The sequence below is a fragment of the Nothobranchius furzeri genome, chromosome 10 (genome assembly GCF_043380555.1).
Source record: "Nothobranchius furzeri strain GRZ-AD chromosome 10, NfurGRZ-RIMD1, whole genome shotgun sequence".
NCBI lineage: Eukaryota > Metazoa > Chordata > Actinopteri > Cyprinodontiformes > Nothobranchiidae > Nothobranchius > Nothobranchius furzeri.
Window position 1 is genome coordinate 30086053 of NC_091750.1, and position 23648 is coordinate 30109700.

The window sequence follows — 23648 nt, forward strand, 5'->3', positions numbered from 1 at the left end:
GGCTTGTGCGGATTTGGGGTGGGGGTGTTATGTAAAGACCCTTTGACACGTCACATGCCCATCTCAATAACTTTTCCATCCTCAATATATATATATATATATATATATATATATATATATATATATATATATCAAAGTTAAAAAATGTACAACTCTATTATCATTAATATTTATTATCATTATTGAAGTGCAGTTTTGGCTGTTGACAATGGATAGGCCATTGTATTTATTGTTTTGGGTCTTTTTTTATTGTTTTTGGTGCAACATTTTCTAACAGGGAGTGAGATTCTTTTTTTTATTTAATTTTTGTTTGTTATTTTTATTCATTTAGAAGTTCTGGTTCTGGACATTTCAATGTTAAATGAAGGTTTATTTGTTGCATTTTAAAGGGTGTACTTGCATTATTATGACATATTAACATTATATTAGTGGTTATTTTGGTCTAGATAATGTTGACAATGATATTGTTTATCATCAACAATTTTTTTGGACAAAATATCATCCAGCAAAATTTGTTACTTTCCCAGGCCTAGTCAAAAGTATAAAAAGTATTTATACATAAACGGTCCCTCCTGAGATCTGGCCGTTATTTCATTTGCTGTGTTAGAGGACATGCTGAACTAATGTTTTACACATGATCATCACCCTAACATTTGTCACAATGATCAATTTTATGTCTATCGTATCTTCATTATTTCAACCTCACCTGTGAGCCTCCAGCCTCTGCTCCATCTCCTCCAGGCTCTCGTCCTCCATCTCCTACAGCCTCTCCTGCTGTACCTTCACCGGTCTCTCCTCCTGCATCTCTGTCACTCACCTGAAAAAAAGATGCATGAACTATAAACAGTGGGAGATTTTGGAATGGAACAAACAGAAATATTTACAGGATGGTTCTAGTATGATTCACAATTATTATTAATATAATGTGTAAATTATTCATTACCAATTTGAGAGTATAAAAACATATTAAATATGTTTTATCCCTTAAAAGTGTTTAAACAGTTGTTGCATTTCAACACACAAAAAATAACTAGAAAAAATAAGATAAATCTAATGAAAAGTGTACATCTTTGACGTTAAGCTTAAAAAAAATCTGTTGACGATGATACTGTTCATTTTTCAGAGCTTTTTAATGTGAAAATATGCATTGCAATAGATAAGTTTACAATAAAGTTAAATGATAAAAGTTTTGAAGTTACACTTCTACTACTACTACTACTAGTAATAATAATTATGATGATAATAGTAATAATAAAAACATAATAATTATAATAATACGAATAAATTGTGTCTGAGGAGTCAGTTATGTGGAGGAGATGAGTTTGTAAAAGTTAGTTTTGAGTATGTTTGTGAAGGAGGAGGAGAGTCTGAGCTTAATGCAGGGGTGTCACATGTTCCAACTTACGTTTAGACTTTGAAAGAAGTCTCTTATATCCACTTTCGTTTCTTGACATGCTGCCGCCTGGCTGTGCATAACTACCAAACACTCACAAATGAACACTTATTCAAATGTTATGTAATGGAAGCTGAGCTGAGCTCTGATATTACACAGCGTCTAGTTGACGATGTGACTAGATTAGCTTTTGGGTGGGTCTAATAGGAAACCGGTTTCCGTTTCGGTCCTAGTGCTCAACCAAATCCATTTAATGGAGCGTAACATTGTTTTTGGACGGAAAAAAGTGAAGGGGACCGAAACTGCCTTTTGAAAAAGTGGGGGGGACATGTCCCACCCGTCCCCCCCCAAAATTACGTCCCAGGGTTGGTTTCAGGTGTTTCTGAATGGGGCAAATGTCCTGGAAATGTACAGGAGTAAAGACAGAATATGATTGAGATGGACTGGCGCCTCCTTCTCACCAGAGGCGTCAGTGTTGCAGAATGGTTTACTTACATGCTTCACTGAGCGCCAGTCCACTCCCAGAGAGGCTCGCATAGCGGCTTCTCTGGTGTCCTCCTCGCCGGAGTCGTAGGGTCACAAAACCCCTCGAGACTTTAAAGCTCACGGTTTGTATTTGCCATCCACCATTAAATCAAAAAGAAGAAGGAAGTGACATTTGATATCGCTGTTTAATGTAATTTAGAAAGTTACTGTCCACTGTCGGGATTGAAGCCATGAAAAACACGCCGCTGCACTTCTCGAAAGATGCTGGGAGTGAATAAGCCATCAAGTACATGCTTTCGTTCTTTTTTAAACACAGAAACAGTTTTGTTTACCTGTTAGTAGCTACAGTTTCGCCGACGGCTGCCGGCTTCTTCAGGCTGACGCTGATGGTGGCGCGTCACTTCCTTCTCCGTTTATCTGCGGGCAGCAGAGGACGTTGTCGCCCTCTACTGCCCACTCTCCCCTCTCCGACGATGCAGTCCCATGCGTGGTCCAGCGTGTAAACTCCGTCGTCCCTGTTCATGGTCCCACATCCACGTCTCCTTATCTCGATTGCTTCCTTGATCCATCTTTTGTATTTTTGTTGTTCGGTGGTTATGATCCGTGTGTTGTCCCAGTCCATTATGTGGTTTTCTCTTAAGCAATGATCTGTTACGGCTGACTTTTTTATTGTGCTTTCTGCTTCTTCTTTTTCTGATCTTGTGTGTTTACGATCCAACAGTAAAAAAGATCCAACAGAAAACATTAAGAAAAACATGAAAAAATTACTGAAGCCACTGCACGAAAAAGGCAAAATAACAGAAAAAATGTATAAACACTGGATTCCTACAGCAAACATAACACCAAGAATATATGGAACAACAAAAATACATAAACAAAACACCACTTAGACCAATAGTAGACAGCATTGGTACACCAACATACAACAAGGCAAAAGATATCAGCAGAATCATCAGCCCGTTATTAGGAAACACAGACCAACACTGCAAAAATAGTATAGAACTGGCAAAAGAACTAAAGGAGATTACAATAGAAGACAACGACATACTCATCTCACATGACGTCACATCTCTGTTCACAAAAACACCAACCCAAAAAACCGTAGACATAGTAGTTAACAGAATCAGACAAGACAAAACTTTACACAAAAGAACAAACCTCACAGCAGATGACATAGCACAACTGATAGGACTGGTAGCTAACTCCACTTACTTCACATACGACAACACAATATACAAACAACTGGAAGGCTTTGCCATGGGTAACCCGTTATCAGCCACCCTGTGCCAGTTTTTTATGGAAGACCTGGAACAAAAAGCCATAGCCACCGCCCCCCAAACTGCAAAATAAAACTATGGAAACGCTACGTAGACGACATACTGGAAATCATACCAACAGGACAAACAGAAACACTAACACAACACTTGAACAATATTGACGACACGGGCAACATAAAATTCACTTATGAGTCAGAAACAGAAGGCAGCATAGCATTTATGGACATGAAAATCACCAGGCAGACCGACGGGACCCTAAACATAAACACATACAGGAAACCAACACACACAGACCAGTATCTATTATGGACATCAGAACACCCCACCATACACAACATGTCAGTAATCAGAACATTATATCACCGAGCAAACATGGTAACAGAAGAGAGAGACCGTAAACAAGAGGACAAACACATACAACACGCTTTAAAGACCTGCAGATACCCGACATGGGCAATAAACAAAGGAAAACAACAAACAACAACAGAAAGCAAAGAACAACCCAAGCAAAGAACCAGAAACCCAGAAAGACAAGAACCAAAACCAGTGATAACCCTACCATACATCAGAGGCATAACGGAAAAAATAAGAGCAACAATGAAAAAACACAACATAAACACACCAACAAAGCCATACACAACAGTTAGAAACAGACTAGTGCACCCAAAAGACAAAATATCAGCTGGACAAAAATGTGGAGTCATCTACGAAATCCCATGCAAACTCTGCAATAAAACATACATAGGAGAACCCGGACGCCAACTCAATACACGGACAATAGAACACAGAAAGGAGTGCGAGAAAGAGGCAAATCGTAAACACACAAGAGCAGCAAAAGAAGAAGCAGAAAGTACAATAAAAAAGTCAGCCGTAACAGATCACTGCACAAGAGAAAACCGTATAATGGACTGGGACAACACACGAATCATAACCACCGAACAACAAAAATACAAAAGATGGATCAAGGAAGCAATCGAGATAAGGAGACGTGGATGTGGGACCATGAACAGGGACGACGGAGTTTACACGCTGGACCACGCATGGGACTGCATCGTCGGAGAGGGGAGAGCGGGCAGTAGAGGGCGACAACGTCCTCTGCTGCCTGCAGATAAACGGAGAAGGAAGTGACGCGCCACCATCAGCGTCAGCCTGAAGAAGCCGGCAGCCGTCGGCGAAACTGTAGCTACTAACAGGTAAACAAAACTGTTTCTGTGTTTAAAAAGAACAAAAGCATGGATTTAGAAAGACACAGCAAGAACACACCTAAGAAGCCATCAAGTAACCTGATCTACAAAGATATAAAATAGCATTGCTGCAATAGTCTTTTATTTTGAACATTACCAGATAGATTGCTCTGAAACCGTATGTGGTTTCCTGTTAAGCAGTACGCACTGCAGAAATTGACGTGTCCCAGGAGCGGTGATTTGCTTCTGGGACACGTCCCGTGCCGCTGATGCCTCCAGTGAAGTAGGCACTAGTGTTTTTTATGATTAGGCTGAACCAGAATGAGTCTGATGCAGCTGCTTTTGGGTATCATCTCACCAGGCCAGGACCTTAGGTGAGTAGTTAGAAATATAATTGTGAGGAAATGTGCCAAATTTTCATTTCACAGCAAACTGGATCATATTGTCAGGATGAAGCTGATTCCTCCCTGTGAGTGACTGATCCGTCAAAGCGACCTGCAGCTCTTCAGCCTTGGTAGTTGTGAGCGGCTACAGTAAAAGTCTCAAGGTATCGCTCAAAACTGGACAAACAAGGGAACCATAACAGAGATCCTGCAACAGTTAAACACTTACCATACCATACCAAGTTTATTTATAAAGCACATTTAAAAACAGCATGACATCTGACCAAAGTGCTTTACAGTAGTAATACAAAGGAAAAACCCCAAGATAAAAACAAGATAAAATCATATAGGAGAAAAAAGGAATAACCTAAAAATTTAAAACAAACATACTGGAGTAAAAACAGTCACAATAAAAACATAAAAACTATAAAAGCTTGGTCATTGATCAAAAGCTGAATGATAGAAGTAGGCCTTCAGTACAGACTTGAATCGACCCAGTTCTGGGGCCTGTCCAACACTAAGTGGGAGAGCATTCCAAAGTTTAGGGGCAGCGAACGCAAAGGCCCGCTCCCCACGAGATTTATACTTAAGTTTTGGGATGCACAAAAGCAAGTGATCTGCCGATCTCAGGTTTCTGGGTGGAGCATGAGGCGTAAGCAGTTCTGACAGATAAGCAGGGGCTTGACCATTCAGGGTGTTGTAAACAAAGGTTAAAACCTTAAACTGGATACCATATTTAACAGGCAGCCAGTGCAAGCGTGCAAGGACAGGTGAAATGTGACAGCGTCTAGAGGTGTTTGTCAGGAATCTAGCCGCTGCATTCTGCACTCTGAAGACGCTCAACTGCTGAGACACTGACACCAGTAAGTACTGAGTTGGCATAGTCCAAACGTGAGGACTTCATAAAGGTCTTGTTGCACTTTCATCAGCGTCTGAAGTTTCTTTTAATCAAATATTATTTTGCTTACTAGTTTGCTACGCTCAAAATATCAAATCATTTGTTTTGCCTGCAAGTCGCCGATTAGCCCTGTCAGTGGCCAGCTCCAGACTCACGGAGACTAAACTGAGAAGCTTTCCAGACAAAAACACCATCGGTAAATCCAGAAAGCTGCGAATCTCCTGAGTCTGTTATTTTTAAAAACTTGACAAGAGCTGCTGTCAGAACATGATCAAGCTCCCTGTGACACTGAAGCAAGGGTCCGTAGCACATCTAAGGGAATTAACGACAGATCTTTTTAGTTAAAGCTGCTTGTGTGTCATCAACTGCTGCATCCCATTGAGATACGGGCGCTTTTTTGTTTTTTCAATAATTTCAAAGGCCTTCTGCAACTAAACCTCCCAAAAGTCTTTCAAACAGCTGGATTTCAGATTTGAAGTTTGCAAGTTTTTCAACTTTATTCAAATCAAACAACAAATGGAAAGTAAACATCATCTGTGAGCCAGACAGTGGAGTCATTAGAGTGGTTTTCTACTTCCTGTGTGCCAGTGTGCTCCCTAATACATCATTTTCATCGTTTGTGACTACATTCGTCATGCAAACAAATAACGTATCAGCTTTAAATGATTGAGTACACTAACGAATAATGCTGCATCTGTTGTAAATCCAGGTTGTATCTCCACATCAGCACAAAACCATCCTGCACATATCAGATTTATTAGAGTGAAGATTAATGGTCATAAAAGCTAATTATTGATCTGTTAATAAATAAGTTCACTTTTTTCCTTCCTGAACGCAGCTTCATTGTTCAAAAATGATCAAATTTGCACGGCTAATAGGTTTATTTTCATATCCTCTCATGTTCCTTTCGATATATTTCTGTACCGTAACCACGGAGACCCATCTCAGCGCTTCTCATCATGTTGGAAAAGTCTCAGATCATCTGAGAACTTTGACAGAACAATTAGTCTTTAGGACGAGATCGGGTGCAGCGAGTCACGTTGAAAGGCTTTCCGCCCATGTGTGCTCCAAACAAAGAAAATGGAGTGAGATGATGATATTACACCTTTTACTGACATTTTATTTAACGTTTTTTGCTTTAAATTGAAAAACTGACGGCACATTTATAACTTCTGTGAATGTGTGGAGCTTTAATTCATGATTAAATCTGCAAGAAGCAGCATAAATCAGTTATTCTAATAGAGTTATGGACATGTGATGGCCCTGTTTTATGTAAAATATGCTCCAGTGTTCCTGACTCAGTCTCTTTTATAATAAAACACATCTGATATAAATATTAGAGTCAATAATTTTAGTCTTTATTATCCAAACATATAGTTGCTTTTGGGTGGATTTACTTTAATTGTTTTTTTTATAAACCTGAGGGTGCTACTACGAAGCAATATCATTCAAGTAGGGGGTTCTCAGCTAGATTACCATGGTAACAGAAGCTGGACCCCTGCTTCAGGGCCAGTGATGAGTTTAGTTTGGGTTTACTTGCGCGTGATGACATCTCAGACTCAAATAACGTCCATGTCTCGTCATGTTTCCGACATATCCTGGAAAATTGAAAACTCCACCAATTTAGTCCCGGCAATAAATTCAGGCTTTGTCAAATATTATTTTGAAAATAATAAAACATTTATTCAAGAACATTTAATCATTAACAATTTTTAAATCCTGTTTGATTGGAATGTTCGGATTTGTTTAATTCTCTGGAAAAAAAAAATCTTAAATATTCTCACAAAAATATTCCTGCCTTCACCATTAACAATCTATTAGACTACGGCAGAAAAAATACCTAAAAATTATCATTTTATGATTTATTTCCTGCAATACCACTGAAACAAGGAACCCAACTACATGTTTGTTTTAGTATTTTCTCCAGGTCTATTAAACTTTCATTTAATTCAATGGAAATTCAACTGAAGGGAATATTTATTCTTTAAAATGTTTTTCTTTATTGAGCTTGTGAAGCAAGCTAAGAGCAAGAATGAAAATAGTTTTACGGTTCTGACCTGACACAAACAGAAGCAGGGTGTCATGATTCACGAGCCGAGGTGCGTGCTCTTCCTCAATAAACCATCTTTGAGGTTCTTTTCCACAGGTGAGGAGCGGAGGGGACACCAGCTGTGCTGGATTCACAATCAGAGGCTCTGGTGTAAAGGGAGGATGGAGACACCACTCGACGCCGTATGATTGCTGCAGTTTTGGTTAGCCACTGCCACTCGTATTCGCCTGTTTGCTCGCTTGTGTATTCGTGATTGGATTATTTGGATCTCTGACCTTGGATTGTTTTTGGATTGTGACTTTGGACTCGTCTCTGAACCCGTCTGCTTTGCCCTGTTTAGGAACCACTACCCATTACCTTCGCCGCTAGAACCCCGGATCTCCAGGACTTCGTCTCATCCTCCTCCATGGCTCCTGCCCTTCCCCCTCCGCTTCCTTACCCACCTCACTCAACTGGACCCCCGTCCTTACTCACCTTGGCTCGCAACCTTCCCCGCTGTTCGCGGAACTTGAACTCTGGACTAACGCCTTACGGCACCCTACTCACTGGACTTACTAGTGCATCCTTAGTTCCCGTTTTCATAATAAAAGTCTTTATTTTTACGTACTCCGAGTTGTCGTGTTCATTCTGCATGTCTTGGGTTAGACGCCTCCCGCAAGTCATGACACAATCATCTGGCCAAAACACTAGCCCAGCGGAATCAGCCGACCTGGCCACCCGGATGTCCCAGCAGGAACAGACACTTCCTGTAATCATGGAGTAGCTGGCAGTTGCTAATCAGCGTTACCAGCAGTTGGAGGCATTGGTCCAACAACTCCACGATCGATTATTGCCTCTAGCTCCAGCTCAGGTCCCGAAACCAACGCCACTCGCCCCAGGAACAGCGGAACAGCCCAGACCGGAAGTTCTTGGTCCTATGGAAGTCACCCACTTCCGTCTAGCTACTCTTCCACCATGTCCTACCTTCTCTGGTGAGTTTGAGGACTGTTATGGATTTTTGTTACAGTGTCGCCTGGCTCTTGAACGCTCCCCAAGCGCCTTTGTTACAAACTCTGCTAAGATTTATTTTATTGTTGGACTGTTGAGAGGCAAGGCTCTTGGATGGGCTGAGGCTAAGAGTTGCAATGCCGAGTTATTATCAGGTCCCTATGCAGAATTTTTGGACGATTTTAAACTGACTTTCTGCAGTTCTGAGACCACCACGGATATTCGTAAGAAATTGTTACACCTCTCCCAGGGACGGAGGACGGTGGCAGATATGGCATTAGAATTCAGGACTTTGGCAGCCATGACAACATGGAACAATGACGCCTTAAAAGCAGCTTTTATTGAAGCCCTGAACGACAAGGTGAAGAATCAGTTGGCTCTGTGTCCCGAGCCACCCACCCTGGAGGGTTTAATAACACTCTCCATCTCCATTGACAAGAGACATCAGGAGCTTCAGCGGACTTCTTCGATGGATCCTTCTTCACCTCCCATACACCGACAGCCCATCCCAAGACCTCCTCCTCCTTCAGAGCCTTCAGAGGAACCTATGCAGCTGGGAAGGGCTCACATCACCCAGGAGGAATGATGCCATCGCATCAGTAAGGGTCTCTGCCTATACTGTGTACAGCCAGGACACTATGTCCAGACGTGCCCGGTGTTGTTAAAAGGCAGAGCCCACCAGTAGAACTGAGAGTTCTGGCGGGTAGCAACACAGGAAGTACAACCTCCCGGTTCATCCTCACCTGTTCAGTCATGTGGGACGGTCGATGCCACCAGGTCACGGCTCTTGTGGACTTGGGTTGTGAACAATCACTTATTGATCCCAGAATAATCTGTGACTGGGGAATTCCTACCGTTCCTCTCCCTGAACCCATGCCTGTTTCCTCACTCGACGGGAGAACGTTATCCACCATCACCCACAGAACTACGCCGCTCCATCTCCAAGCCTCAGGTAACCACATTGAGATGATCTCACTCTTTGTGTTCCCATCTCCTCAGAATACGGTTGTGCTAGGACATTCATGGCTTGCACAACATAACCCGCACCTGGATTAGCGAGCCAACAGAATCGAGGCCTGAAGCCCAGGGTGCTACCAGAAGTGCCTCAGCTCAGCAACTCCGGTTTCTAAAGAATCCGATATGACTCCTGTTGAGTCTCCCGACATCACTAAGGTACCTTCAGTCTACCATGATCTACAACAGGTTTTCAGCAAGGACCGAGCAGCCACACTGCCCCCTCACCGCCCCCTCGACTGTGGTATCGACCTGCAACCCGGCGCCCCGCTTCCATCCAGCCGCCTCTACAGTCTCTCTAAACTGGAGAGGGACAGCATAGAGACTTACATTGCAGAGGCCTTGGCCAATGGAACCATCAGACCCTCAACGTCTCCCTTGAGCGAAAGCTTCTTTGTTGTCGCCAAGAAGGACGGGTCTCTCTGCCCCTGCATCAATTATCTGGGGCTCAACCAGATCACCATGAAAGACAAGTATCCTCTCCCACTACTGTCTTCCATGTTCGGGTCCATCCAGGATGCAACTGTCTTCACCCGATTGGATCTTCGGAATGCCCACCATTTGGTTAGGGTCCGCCAAGGGGACGAATAGAAGACAGCCTTCAAGACACCGTTGGGGCATTTAGAATATTTAGTGATGCCGTTTGGACTCGCCAATGCCCCCCGGCTGTGTTCCAAAGGCTGGTCAACTCTGTACTTGGTGACTATATCAATGACTTTGTGACCGTCTACCTAGACGACATTTTGATTTTTTCCAGGTCAGTCACCCAACACCAGAAGCACGTCAGAGCCGTTCATCAACACCTTTTGGAGAATAGACTATATGTAAAGGCTGAGAAATGTGAGTTTCATGTTCCTGTTGTCAAGTTTTTAGGTTTTGTTCTGGAGAGCGGGCAGTTAAGAGCAGACCCTGACAAAGTTCAGGCTGTTACAGATTGGCCCACGCCTACAACCCGGAAGCAGTTGCAACGATTCCTGGGATTTGGCAACTTTTATCAGCGGTTCATCTGTAATTATAGCCAGACTGCCACCCCACTAACATGTCTCACTTCTGTCGCTAAACCTTTCTCTTGGTCTCCAGAAGCTGAGGTTGCATTCCGAGCCCTCAAGAGGAAGTTCACGGAGGCTCCGTTCTCACCAGACCAGACTCAAAGCAGCAGTTCACCCTTGAATTGGATGCTTCCGACACTGGGGTTGGAGCTGTTCTATCACAGGTATCCTCCTTGGACCATAAACTCCATCCCTGCGCCTTCTATTCACAATGATTGACACCAACAGAGAGCATGTAGGATGTGGGGGATTGTGAGTTACTGGCAGTAAAGCTGGCCCTCGAAGAATGAAGGCACTGGTTGGAGGGGGCTGAACACCCATTTGCTATCTGGGCTGACCATAATACCTCAAAGAAGCTAAAAGATTAAACCCACGCCAATAATGCCGGTCACTGCTTTTCTCTCGGTTTAATTTTGTAATCTCTTATCGGCCAGGATCTAAGAATACAAAGCCTGACGCGCTGTCCCGTCAACACTCTCCAGATGATGAACCCGGCCCAACCACCATCCTGCCACCATCCCGCGTAGTGGCAGGGCTTACCTGGAAGATCAGGGACCAGGTTCTGGAGGCCCTCAAGGTCGACCCCGGTCCAGGTAACGGTCCTCCAAATGGACTTTTTGTTCCCCAGACGCTACGAGGAAAGGTCATCCATTTGGCTCATTCTGGGAGGTTCGCCATCCACCCCGGTGTCGGACGGACCCTGGCATTAATAAAGCACTCCTTCTGGTGGCCTTCTATCTACAGAGATGTAAAGGAGTATGTCTCGGCATGCCATGTGTGTGCCCAACAGAAAGGTAACAACCAATCATCTGCCGGATTACTATGTCCTCTTCCCGTTCCATCTCGCCCTTGGTCACACATCGCCTTGGAATTTGTTTGTGGTTTGCCTGTTTCTTGTGGTTTCAACACAATTCTAATCATAGTCGACAGGTTCTCCAAGGCTTGCCACCTAGTTCCCCTGAAGGCTCTTCCGTCATCTGCTATCACTGCCCAGCTCCTGATAAAGCATGTGTTCCGTCTTCATGGGATTCCCAAGGAGATCCTCTCGGACCACGGTCCCCAGTTCGTTTCCAGGGTCTAGAAGGAATTTGCCACCGCTCTGGGGACCCGTGTGTCATTGACCTCAGATTTCCACCCGCAGACCAACAGTCAATGCGAGTGCATGAATCAGGAGCTGGGCGCCATGCTACACTGTGTGTGCGCTACCAATCCCGCCTCCTGGAGCGACCACCTTGCCTGGGAGGAATACGCCCACGACAACCTTGTGTCCTCAGCTACAGGTCAGTCCCCCTTCAAGACCTCCCTTGGTTACCAACCCTCTTTGTTTCCCCTCCAGTCTGACCCAGCCACCACCATGCCACTGTTTCTCTGCCAGGCCCGTCGTGCCTGGGCTGCCACTAGGGCCGCTCTTCAGCGTACAGCTGAGAAGAACCAGCGGTTGGCAGACCGGCATCGTCGCCCGGCTCCTGTCTACACTCCTGGACAGATGGTCTGGCTGTCATCCAAGGATGTGCCTCTCAAGGCCACATCTAGGAAGTTCGCTCCTTGGTTCCTTGGCCCTTTTAAGGTTGCGGCCGTCCCCAGTCCTGTGACCATCTGCCTGGACCTCCCGCGGTCCCTCAGGATCCATCCTGTGTTCCATGTGTCCTTGGTCAAGCCTGTGGTCACCAGCTCTCTGTGTCCGACCCTTGTCCCACCTCCGCCTGCCCGGCTCTACAAGGGGGTCTGGTCTACCAGGTTCGGCGGATCCTCGACTCAATGTCCCTGGGGACGTGGGGTGCAATATCTGGTGGACTGGTAGGGGTATGGTCCGGAGGAACGTTCGTGGATTCCTCGGTCGTTCATCGAAAACCCCTCCTTCATCGCCGACTTCGAAGCCTCCAGGACCGCTGCGGGGGCGCCGGGTGACACCCATTGAGGGGGGTGGGGGGTGGGGGTGGGTGACGATGGAGACACCACTTGAAGCCGGATGATTGCTAAAGTTTTGGTTAGCCACTGCCACTCGTATTCGCCTGTTTGCTCGCTTGTGTATTCGTGATTGGATTATTTGGATCTCTGACCTTGGATTGTTTTTGGATTATGACTTTGGACTCGTCTCTGAACCCCTGTCTGCTTTGCCCTGTTTAGAAACCACTACCACGTCCATTACCTTTGCCGCTAGAACCCCGGATCTCCAGGACTTCATCCCATCCTCCTACATGGCTCCTGCCCTTCCCCTCTCCGCTTTCTAACCCACCTCACTCAACTGGACCCCCGTCCTTACTCACCTCGGCTCGCCACCTTCTCCGCTGTTCGCGGAACTTGAACTCTGGACTAACGCCTTACGGCACCCTACTCACTGGACTTACTAGTGCATCCTTAGTTCCCGTTTTCATAATAAAAGACTTTATTTTTACTTACTCCGAGTTGTCGTGTTGATTCTGCATGTCTTGGGTTAGACGCCTCCCGCAAGTCATGACACAGGTATTCCTAAAGACATTCCTTAATTTCTCCCACAAGAGTGATGTTTTTGTGAATTCATGGTCAGATTAAAGCTAAAATGCAGCAATATTGGACCAGTATCTTATTGCTAATGGCTAAGGAAACCCAGCAGATTTACAGCAATTCCCATACTAACCTAGCATGTAGCCACAGTGGAGAGGAAAACTCCCTTTTGAACATTAAAATAATAAGACATAAAAACTAATTTTAATGCTTTTTAAACTTTTGTCAGATTAAAGGAGTCGTGTGTAAGAATAAATATTTTTATTTCTACAGGGAAACAATCACAAAACAGTCTAATGTCTCAATCATGGTGGAAGGAAGGTTACAATGAAACAGATTTCTTTCTCAGCTGGCTGCGGGGGTTGTCAGTTTTTCTCCTTTCAAAATAAATGAAGCAGGGACATAGCTACGGTTTACCATCAGTGAGTGTGGGGTTGCTGTGTCTCCTACGAGCTAACGCTGCAACGTCGTCATTTGTAATTTAACTATGGCTGTACCCCTAAGAAGCCACGGCATCTTTCATTTTACTCTGTCAGAGGTTAACGTTGCGCTAACAATGCTAATGGTGATAGTCGGCTCAAAAAATATCTCAAGCTACTTTTTCACTCACCAACAACTTGATAATACAGTAGAATGTGTGTGAAGGGAATGGGTCAACTGTGGCATTTTACTTCCTTTATTGAGACATCCAGAACTATAACAGCAAGCTAACAGCAAGACAGCAAATAGCCACACTCCCGCTAATGCTGGAGACAAATTACCGTAATCAATGTGGTAGGTGCTCCCTACCATTAAACACCCAAGGTGCTGACACCAGATATGACAATGTATTTATCTACTTATCAACTTACTGTGTATGACTCGTTTTTGCTTGTAATCTAGAATCTTCTGGTACTGATCTGTAACTGGCAACAGGCGTGAAACTCACAGAACAGTAGTGAGAGTGATTGCAGTAACCATATTATACCATGGGATGTAATTTGTACATAATTCCTACATATTGCACCTTTAAGAACAAGCAGTCTAATAAATAAAAATTGGACGTCAGTGATTTTATACCATTTAAAAAATATATATGTGTTGTCTGGTTGAATGAATTTATTTTATGAGCAGAGTTTTCTTTCGTGTTAAATGTTCCTTTTATCCACCTTTTTATCCCAAGTAACATTTTTTATATGCAACTTTTTTCACAAATAGTTTATTTGCTCTTTTTGTTTTGTTTGCAAATTTGTGTCTAACATTTTCACTTGTTTTGTTTTGGTCTGTTTCATCATTTCTAATTGTTTTTGTTTCTCATCCACCCCTGCCCCTCCCACCCACTCTGTTCTTCCTGTTTCTTTTTTATTTCATTTCCCTCCAACCAATCATGTGCGTGCGCATCATGTGACTGTGTCATGTGGCTCTTGCATGGTGCTGATGATGTCGTCTTCGGTGATCAACAGAAGGTAAATGTTCTTTGTTCACGAGGAGTTTGTGACTTTAGGAACAAGTAAACCTCATTCAGTTACTAAACGTGAGTCATTACGTCATTCATCCTAATTCTCATTTTAACCCAACACTCTGCTCTGAATGAGCGCTTCAAAATGTTCTTACTTATTCTTATGTTCCTAACAGTTTAGTGTTTAGCAAAAGCCACTAATTAGAATTTTGAATATTTTATTTAGATTTTTAAAATGTGTCTCTGCTAGGAGATGCTAACCATCAGCATTAGCAACTCCACCACAGAGCAGAACTCCTCCAGGTGTGTGTTATTTGTGGAGATAAAACATTAATGTTGCAAGTCTGTGGTAGTCATGTAGCTGTTACCCAATCAGAGGCTAAATGTCAGAATATCAGAAAATAAGACTCCAAATCCCGTCATCTGAAGCTATTTTCTTCTCTGTCCTGAAACAGGAACACCAGAGCTTTTTTCCCCAGAGTTGGATTTACAAGGCATTCATTCCTACTAGAGACCACCGCACATGTAATAAAGAAATGAGTGAAGGGCCTCTTTAAACATTACAGAGTCATACATAATTCATTTGTTTTACTCTTGTAATTTATTTATTTATTTCCAGCTAAATTTTAATAAAATGCATGAACTAGTACCTGCTCATATTTGCAGATGTGTTCTCAGGAATACGAACCATGCATGATTATACATATGCGATAAGAAAAAAATCACACCTGGTTCAACTTGCATAATGTCAGCAATGATTAAAGTATCATTTCCATGAGTAAAAATCCCCTTCGCTACTGGCCTCGCTGTGGCTAGCCGTTAGCTCGTTAGTGTGGTCAAAGTGAATCTCTATTTTCTCAAACTAAGGTTTTTCACAGAGCTATCTCTGACAGCTATGACATTAACTGGTCATGAACGTTTTACAGAAACCACTTCAAAAGAACCACTTGTTGGCATACCAAGTTATATTTCAAACAGCTGACTGAGTTGTGCATCATTCTTTTTAACAGCTGATGCTTTTCACTCCAAATGCAGCTCACACTGCTTTACTGACTGGACTCGCAGCATGCATTACTGCAGCAGTGCATTACTGCAGCAGTGCATTACTGCAGCGGTGCATTACTGCAGCGGTGCATTACTGCAGCGGTGCATTACTGCAGCAGTGCATTACTGCAGCGGTGCATTACTGCAGCGGTGCATTACTGCAGCGGTGCATTACTGCAGCGGTGCATTACTGCAGCATGCATTACTGCAGCAGTGCATTACTGCAGCGGTGCATTACTGCAGCGGTGCATTACTGCAGCGGTGCATTACTGCAGCGGTGCATTACTGCAGCGGTGCATTACTGCAGCAGTGCATTACTGCAGCAGTGCATTACTGCAGCGGTGCATTACTGCAGCAGTGCATTATTGCAGCAGTGCTATTACTGCAGCAGTGCATTACTGCAGCATGCATTACTGCAGCATGCATTACTGCAGCATGCATTACTGCAGCATGCATTACTGCAGCATGCATTACTGCAGCATGCATTACTGCAGCATGCATCACTGCAGCATGCATTACTGCAGCGGTGCATTACTGCAGCATGCATTACTGCAGGTGCATTACTGCAGCGGTGCATTACTGCAGCATGCATTACTGCAGCATGCAAGTTGATTTCCTTTTTCTGGTTAAATCTTCTTATTCAACGTGAAAAAAAATAGTCCTGCCCGCGTTTTTCTCGGTCTTCTGTCATGTCTCCTTAGCTGACTGTTCAGAAACCCACTCAGAGCTTTTACACAATCTCTGGCATCAAAATTAGGTTTTTTGGTTTTGTTTGAAACCTTTACATCCAGAATCGATTTTAAAAAGTTTAAATCCTAAAAAAAACAGACTCCTGTATTAACACATGTTCTAATCACATTTCCTTCATGCGCTTGCCCCCGATGCACGCTGTTAACATGAGCTGCATGTGCAACCCCACCACCCTCATTCACATCTTCACAAGCTCTCGTGCGGCCGCTGCTCCACAAGTGGCAGCACCCACATTTTCCAATGTCTTTTATCTTCACCTCTCCTCACTTCCGGCTGTTAAATAACTTCCTGACCCGGACTGGTGTTTGCTGAATGCTCCGACGCCTAGCCACCACCATTCTGCAGCTGCTGCTTTTGCTAACTCTCTAATTCCCCTACAGCCCCAGTCGTGCTCACACCGTTCTGCTGAAGCGGGTGGACTCCACTGATCACTAACTTCATGCATATTCATTCCACTAACTGCAGCTGCTAATCCTCTGCAGGAGACGCATATTTTCCGACCATTTCAAGTGCAGAATTTTAAAAACGTGGTTTTTAAGCCACATTTCAGAAAATGAAATAATAATTCTGGTATGAACTTATTCCCATTAGAATATACGCTCAGTTCAAGGAAAGGGTAAACAATAAGGGAATGATTTGTGTGTTTTGGACTTTTATATTTTGGCCACATGAACGAGTGTTTTAGTGTCAAACTGATCAATATTTAAAGCTAATTTACAGCTTCCTGTTGCATGAATGGAATTATTTACTCCCTGTTTACTGTTGTGGCTTTACAGGGATTATGAAGATTTATTTCAGCATTATGTTTATGACAACGCTATAATAATTACTATTACTTTGTGAACAGCTCCAGTTCAGAGAAACATTGTCTTTTCTGATGTTTTTCTTTAAATTAACCTTTACATGGTTACTTCTCCAGAAATATTGAAATATTCCCACAATCCTAAAGCAGCAATCCGGAGTTTTCTCCCTTCCAGGAGTTGATTATTATGGAAATCCATAAAAGGGCGATCTCACTGTGATATAAAGTAGGTGATATGTCATTTTTTGGGTAAGCCTCCCGTTCCATAGAGCCGTGTGCGATTTGAACGCTGTTGATGCTGAACACCATTCAGCATTGACCAATAGCGTTAGACGTCTGCTTACCTACAGATGTCTGTCGGCGCGTGCGCGTACCTAGACTGATGCGGAGTTGGCGACGTCTCTTTTGGACAAATAAATATGAACAAACAGCACAATGTGAGAATATTAACAGTGCGTTTTAGCTGAGCTGGTCGGCTAGACGTGTGCGTTTACGGGTGAGAGACGTTGCTTCCAGCCGTAATCACAGCAGTAAGAAAAAGAGTAGTACAGTTTTCACCCTATAGATGGCGCCGTTGGAGGAAAAAACAACAGATTTCTGCCTTAACCACTAGAAGTGCTTTGTTCTGTTGCTAGTGATGTTGTTGTTTGTAAATAATCACAAAAATAACGGAAAAGATGCATCACAGATGTTTTATCCTAATCTTGCCTGTTTGACGTGTTATACCCAAACAATATTTCTCCAAACAGAGGCCATCAGGAAGCCATCTCAAATGAGCAAAACAGCGATAAATTAACTTTTGCACAAAGATAAACCTCAGAGTGGGAGAAATCTAGTCTTTGTTCTTGTGTAAACACCACAATAACACAAGTAGAAGCTAACGTCTGTCACACACACACACACACACTCGGAGAACCTCTGACCTTCCCTCCCTACAGACTATGTAAATGTTATTAAAAGTAATAAGTTAACATGCAGGCTCATTATTCTGTGACCCAGTAGAAAAGACCCAGGAGGACAGAGGTGGTAATGAGCAGCGTGAAGGAGAGCAACACCTCCGTTAGCGGCTCTGCCCTGTTCCTTCACACTGTTGCTTTAGAGAGAATCCACCTGTGGTCCAGTTGGAATAACAAAATAATCAACATTTTTGCTGTTTTTTTAAACAAATGCTCCAAAATAATAAGAATAGTAATAATAATAATAGATTTGCTTTGTAACGCATTTTAAATTTCAGTGCTCTTTGTGTCGAGAACGGTTTTAAAACTCTCAAAAGTCTATTGATGACCTTCAGATGTCAACATGAGCAACAACGAGTTTAAAAGTTTATTGGTTGATGGGTTGTGGTCCCACTTTGGACAATCACCAATTATTGACAAGCTAGATAAGTTACATATGAAGTCAATCTTTTTTAAAGCTCATTTAATGATCAGCTACTTATAGAGTGGTTGTAACTTGTAATATTAGCCATTTAAGAAGGCTTTTAAACGCTATTTTAGGTTTGAACCATTTAACGCCACAAGTTTTCAAACCATTTTCTTGGCTAATGTCAACATAGCGACCATATATTTTTGTTATATAATTATATTACTATGTAACCGTAGTAAATAACTAAAATTGGCATTGCTAGCTCTAGATCCTCCACCAGAGGGCAGTAGACACCAATAGGCCTGGATGTGGTTTATGATGAAGGTACTAATCCTGATGCTCTAAGGCCAGAAGAGGTTTAAAGGGAATTTGCGACGTCGTTCAAATGTTGATGCAGCATCCATATTTTTGTGGACTAACAGCAACTTTTGGTTTTTCCTGTTTAGGGGAACCAAATGCTCCCAAACTAGAGATCACAGCCGTAAAGGGGGGCAATACTTTCAAAGTCAAATGGATCAAGCAGGATGACGGCGGCTCTCCCATCAAACACTACCTGCTCCGATACAAGGCTGTAAGTATTCTGGGAGAGGAGATGTGTTTCTCCATGGTAGTCGAGCCTTATCAGGGCTACTGCAGGAGCAGAAATGACCAATTTCACTCTGCCAACCACTGCAACACCAAACTCACTTCAATCTGTAAGTCGTTGTTTTCTCCCAGCAAGTTTTGTTTTTATCTTCTTGAAGACAAAAAGCGGGTTCCCAGGATGAGTTCTGCCAATTTTAAGAGTGAGGAAAGAGCAACCAGCAGGAGAAAATCTCCAACTGGGATCCGACCAGTGGATATTTGCTAATATGTTTTCTTAAAAGGGAACACAAAAATAATCATTTCCAGGCACTAAATGAAGTTTAGTTGGGTTTTTGTGCTTTAGCTGTAGATGAGAACTGGTGAATGTAATTTTTTTATTTAACCCCCCATCTCTGTCTCGTCCTCGTTGTTTCACCCAGAAGCACGTATCCGACTGGAAGCCAGAGCTCCGCCTCCCCCCGGCCAGCGAGTACGCCATGCTGCGCGGTCTGGACTGGAATACGGACTATGAGATCCATGTGGTGGCGGAGAACCAGCAGGGCAAATCTGAACCTTCTGTCACTTTCTTCAGGACTGCTGTAGAGCCCACCACCATCCCAGGTACCATTCCCATCATCCCAACCCGAGCATCCACACACGCAGCAGCAACAGTGCACATGTGGCTTCCACCATGACCACAGATCTGCCTCTGAAATGGATCAACTCCTGTAACGTATAGGACTGTAGAAGCAACAGAACACATTTCAATCTTCCTACTATTCATTACTTTGTGTTTTTAGTCTGGGACATTTCTAGGACTTCTGGTCATGGTCAGCCTCTGCACTCTTGTTGTGTTTAAAGTGCAACGTTTAACCTTGGGCTGCCTCCCCATCCCACTAAGCCCTAGTCTATCTGTTTCCTCGCATCCGTTTTGCCTTTATTATTTCCTCCGTCCTGTTCATCGCTTTAATTTTCTTGCTCAAAAGATGAGTTTATTGCATCGACCACTTATCCTGTTGGCTGCAAGGGCACAGCAAGGGACAGAAAAACTCCACAAAACGATTGTAACATGGGTTTTAAGGGAGTTTTGTTGGTAAGGAAGACACATGGAGCAGATGCAGTCATCATCGATCACAGAACACAAGATTTTTAGACAATCTGATGTAAAGCGCAGGCGTATTTACTGTAAATGACTTCAAATGTACCACAGTCTAAAGGTTAGTAAAATAATCTGTAACTGTTGTTTTTAAGGTGTCCCTGAGTTTAAAGCCGCTTTTATTTTGAATGTTGGCAGCTTGGCGTGTTTGACCAAAACGGGTGTGGCCTTTTCGACCCGCTTCCTTACGTAAATTAGTCATCTCCTAATGGCTGCTGAGGAACAGTTTATTCAGAGAAAAGCCGGTCCAACGCGTCATACGCTTAGACACACCCCTTACTAGCATGTCTCAACCCACTTTAACGTTAGCGATACATAAACGTTGGGTCTGGAGCATGCTAACCACGTGAACAACTCAAGCCACTGCTAACGCTAGCCCAAGCTTCTTGTATCCTTGTTGGACGAGAGGAGAACAACGGGTCTAAGTGGTCTGCATCTGTTCAGCACCTTGTTGGGTTCTACAACCACCCGAGGTGCTTCACACCACATACAGCCATCCACCCAGGCACAAACACCCACACTCACACACTGGACCAATGTTGGTGCACCACTCACATCCCATAATGCAATGGGAATATACAAACTGAATGAATGCCAGATAGATCCATAGTTTGATCCACAGGCACAAACATTAAGCCGGACTCTCACTTTGTTCCACCTTTGTCCACACTCCCGTAGCCGCCATGGCTGGCCAGACACTCACTTCCTCTTTTATTATCCAGGTCCGGGTCACGTGGGGCGGGGCTTTATAGAGCTTTCACGTCGGGGTCAGCAGTCCAGCTCTGGTGGGTTACTTGCGTTCACAGCTGGGTAATCTGTGCCTTTTGCGGGCTCATGTGGTCCCTTCAACTTTATCTGGACCTGCTCTCCTGCAGTCCGCTTCGTGCAAGGCTGACCCAACACACCCACTACCGACTGATTGGCTGAAGTTTATGCCTCCTTTGGAGAGAGAGCCTCTGATTGGCGGGCAAAATCAGCCAGCAGCACGATTCATTATCAGTCTGGATGAGGTGGAGTAAACATCTTCTCTGGCTGCAGCTCGCAGCCACCGCTCCAGCCGAGGCAGCAAGGGGATGGACTGATGTGAGGAGCTCTCAGTGAGAGTCTCCAGAAGCAACACTGCTCACTTTGTTTACCAACTTCAGAAAAACATCACAGACTTTTCCACGCGTCTTTTGCCCAGCCCACATGCTCGGAGACATCCGAGGAGACTGAGTGGACAAAAGCTGGCCGCGCGGGGACGGGCTGACGCTAGGCTGGACCGGGGAAGACCGTATGTGAGGACGCCATTATTGCGGGGTTGTATTTGACCTTTTGTCAGGGCTCCTGGGCCATTGTGAGACCCAGCAAAGTTTCAAATGCATCACAGAGGCTCAGAGATCAGTTTCCCGTTGTAAAAAGGCTCTTTTCTAAGACACCTTTCATTTAAACAATATTTAGATTCAGCACTAGCGAACACATCCACTCTTTTAACTCTCTCAGTTGTGAAATTATTTATATACAAAAATCTATTTATTCATTAAAATTAAATGTTCCCACTCCAACTTTTCTACATGATTTACCCAATTTTGAGGTTAATGTTCTGCTCGTTCGACACTTTTTTATAGTCCAAACATTAAACTGCATCAGTTGTTTCCCATTTAGTATTTCTGTTCATTCATTCTAGGGCTCCAACAACAGGAATAGTCCACACTGATTTTCATCGTCGACGTTGTCGCCAGACGTGTTTTTTCCGACAGAGTGAGACATCTCACTTCAGTACAATCTCTGCCGAGAGTCACACGTGCGCAACAGCTTCTCTGCTGAGCGCCAGCTAACAGAAATGGCGGCGTCCGACACAGCAGCTACGCGTACCAAAGCATCTCAAGTTTGGGAGCGTTCCAGCCGGGAATCGGCGAATAAAAAGATGACCTGCATGATTAGTAAAGCAGTCCTCGCGTAACACGGCAGCACCTCGGTGATGCATGAACCCTTAAAGACGTCGGACAGTTGAATGAAACCGAGTCTGACTCACCTCGGTAAGATTTCAACAACACGAAGACAACACGTTTGGTTTTGGATGTACGTTGCACTTTTTTTAAACGTATTTTAACTTTTTAAAAAGGAGATTTAATGTTATTCCCGACCGTGCCTGGCAAAAGTACTTTAATTGTATTTATGCATGTACGTCTATACTGACTGAGCACTGTGCCTAATTGGTGTTCGACGCCATTTTTATTTACTTTTGGTGTGAATCGGCCTATCAGCAGCAAAGTTCAATAAAATATGCAGTTTCCATTGAAGTACCCATCTTTCTTGTGTTTATTATTATTTTTCACATAATTAAAGCAACCTCATGCTAAATTCAAGAAAACTGTAATAATTATCCGATTGGTCGACTAATCGATTCAATAGTCGGTGACTAGTCGACTATTAAAATAGTCGTTAGTTCATTCCCATCAGCTTCCAGATTTCCGGTCCACTTGGTGGTTTTTAGGGCGTGATCTGAGCCCGTCCTGGTTGGTGGGGCTGCAGCCCTGACAGCCTGTGCATGGTGCCTCCTCCAACCCGATATTAACACTTTGTTTTTAACACTAATACATAAAAAGGAGGAAAAACAGCTGCCAGATCATAACACACATAGAAAAACATAAAGAACCGCTTTTCTGTTTTAATGAGCTTTCTGGGCAGCGGCCATACAGCAGTGGGAGGTTTGGATCACTTATAAATCTGCCAGAGCAGAAGTTAATGCGCTTCATCCGAGTCGCTCCGCCTTTAATTATTCTAATTGCTCTCATTTAATGTTTTTGTTTGCTTTGGGACATTTTTTGTACAGCTTCCAGGATGTTTGTTAGTTCCTCTGAAGTAGCGTTAGCTGAAGAAGGGTTATTTTCAGCAACAGCATCTGCCTTTGACGTTTCCTTTCCCACTCACACAGCTGTCCAGGACCACACTAAACAGCTGATATGTTGTAAACACGTAGAGGCGCGTGTGCTTAATTGTATCTCGCATCTCAAATGCAACGTTCCTTCCAAGCTTGTTCTGAGCCTTTTTCTGTGTTTGGTTTCACGTGGAGGCTGAGGGTCCAGGAACACGAGACCGGTTAGATCCGTTTTAACACGAATACACTTGGTCAGAAACAATCTGGCTTCTGAGCGGTTTGTTTGATCTGGCTTCGGTAAAGGCAGAGCCGGGCGACGGTCGTGCGAGTCAAAAGGCTCTCCAGCTGCTGAGCGAGTAGACAACAACAGCTCTGTGACAGAAAGTTTAACTCCTTCTCTTGTACGGACCCAAAGGTGGAACCCAGTGGAAGGTGGTTCATCCAAATCTCCCCAGCTGAGGTTC

At 43.7% G+C, this 23648-nt stretch overlaps 1 protein-coding gene across 12 annotated transcripts in view; it reads left to right on the top strand.

Annotated features, from left to right (window-relative positions):
* ncam1a (neural cell adhesion molecule 1a) overlaps nucleotides 1-23648 on the top strand; it is a 434538-nt gene that overhangs the window by 380041 nt on the left and 30849 nt on the right. For 9 of the 12 annotated variants that reach the window (XM_070555483.1, XM_070555485.1, XM_070555488.1 and 6 more), the window contains 2 exons: nucleotides 19051-19175; nucleotides 19609-19789. In XM_070555483.1, the coding sequence (XP_070411584.1) occupies nucleotides 19051-19175; nucleotides 19609-19789 (306 nt within the window). The remainder of the gene's footprint in view (nucleotides 1-19050; nucleotides 19176-19608; nucleotides 19790-23648) is intronic. The other 3 variants (XM_070555484.1, XM_070555489.1, XM_070555493.1) reach the window with 1 other exon arrangement.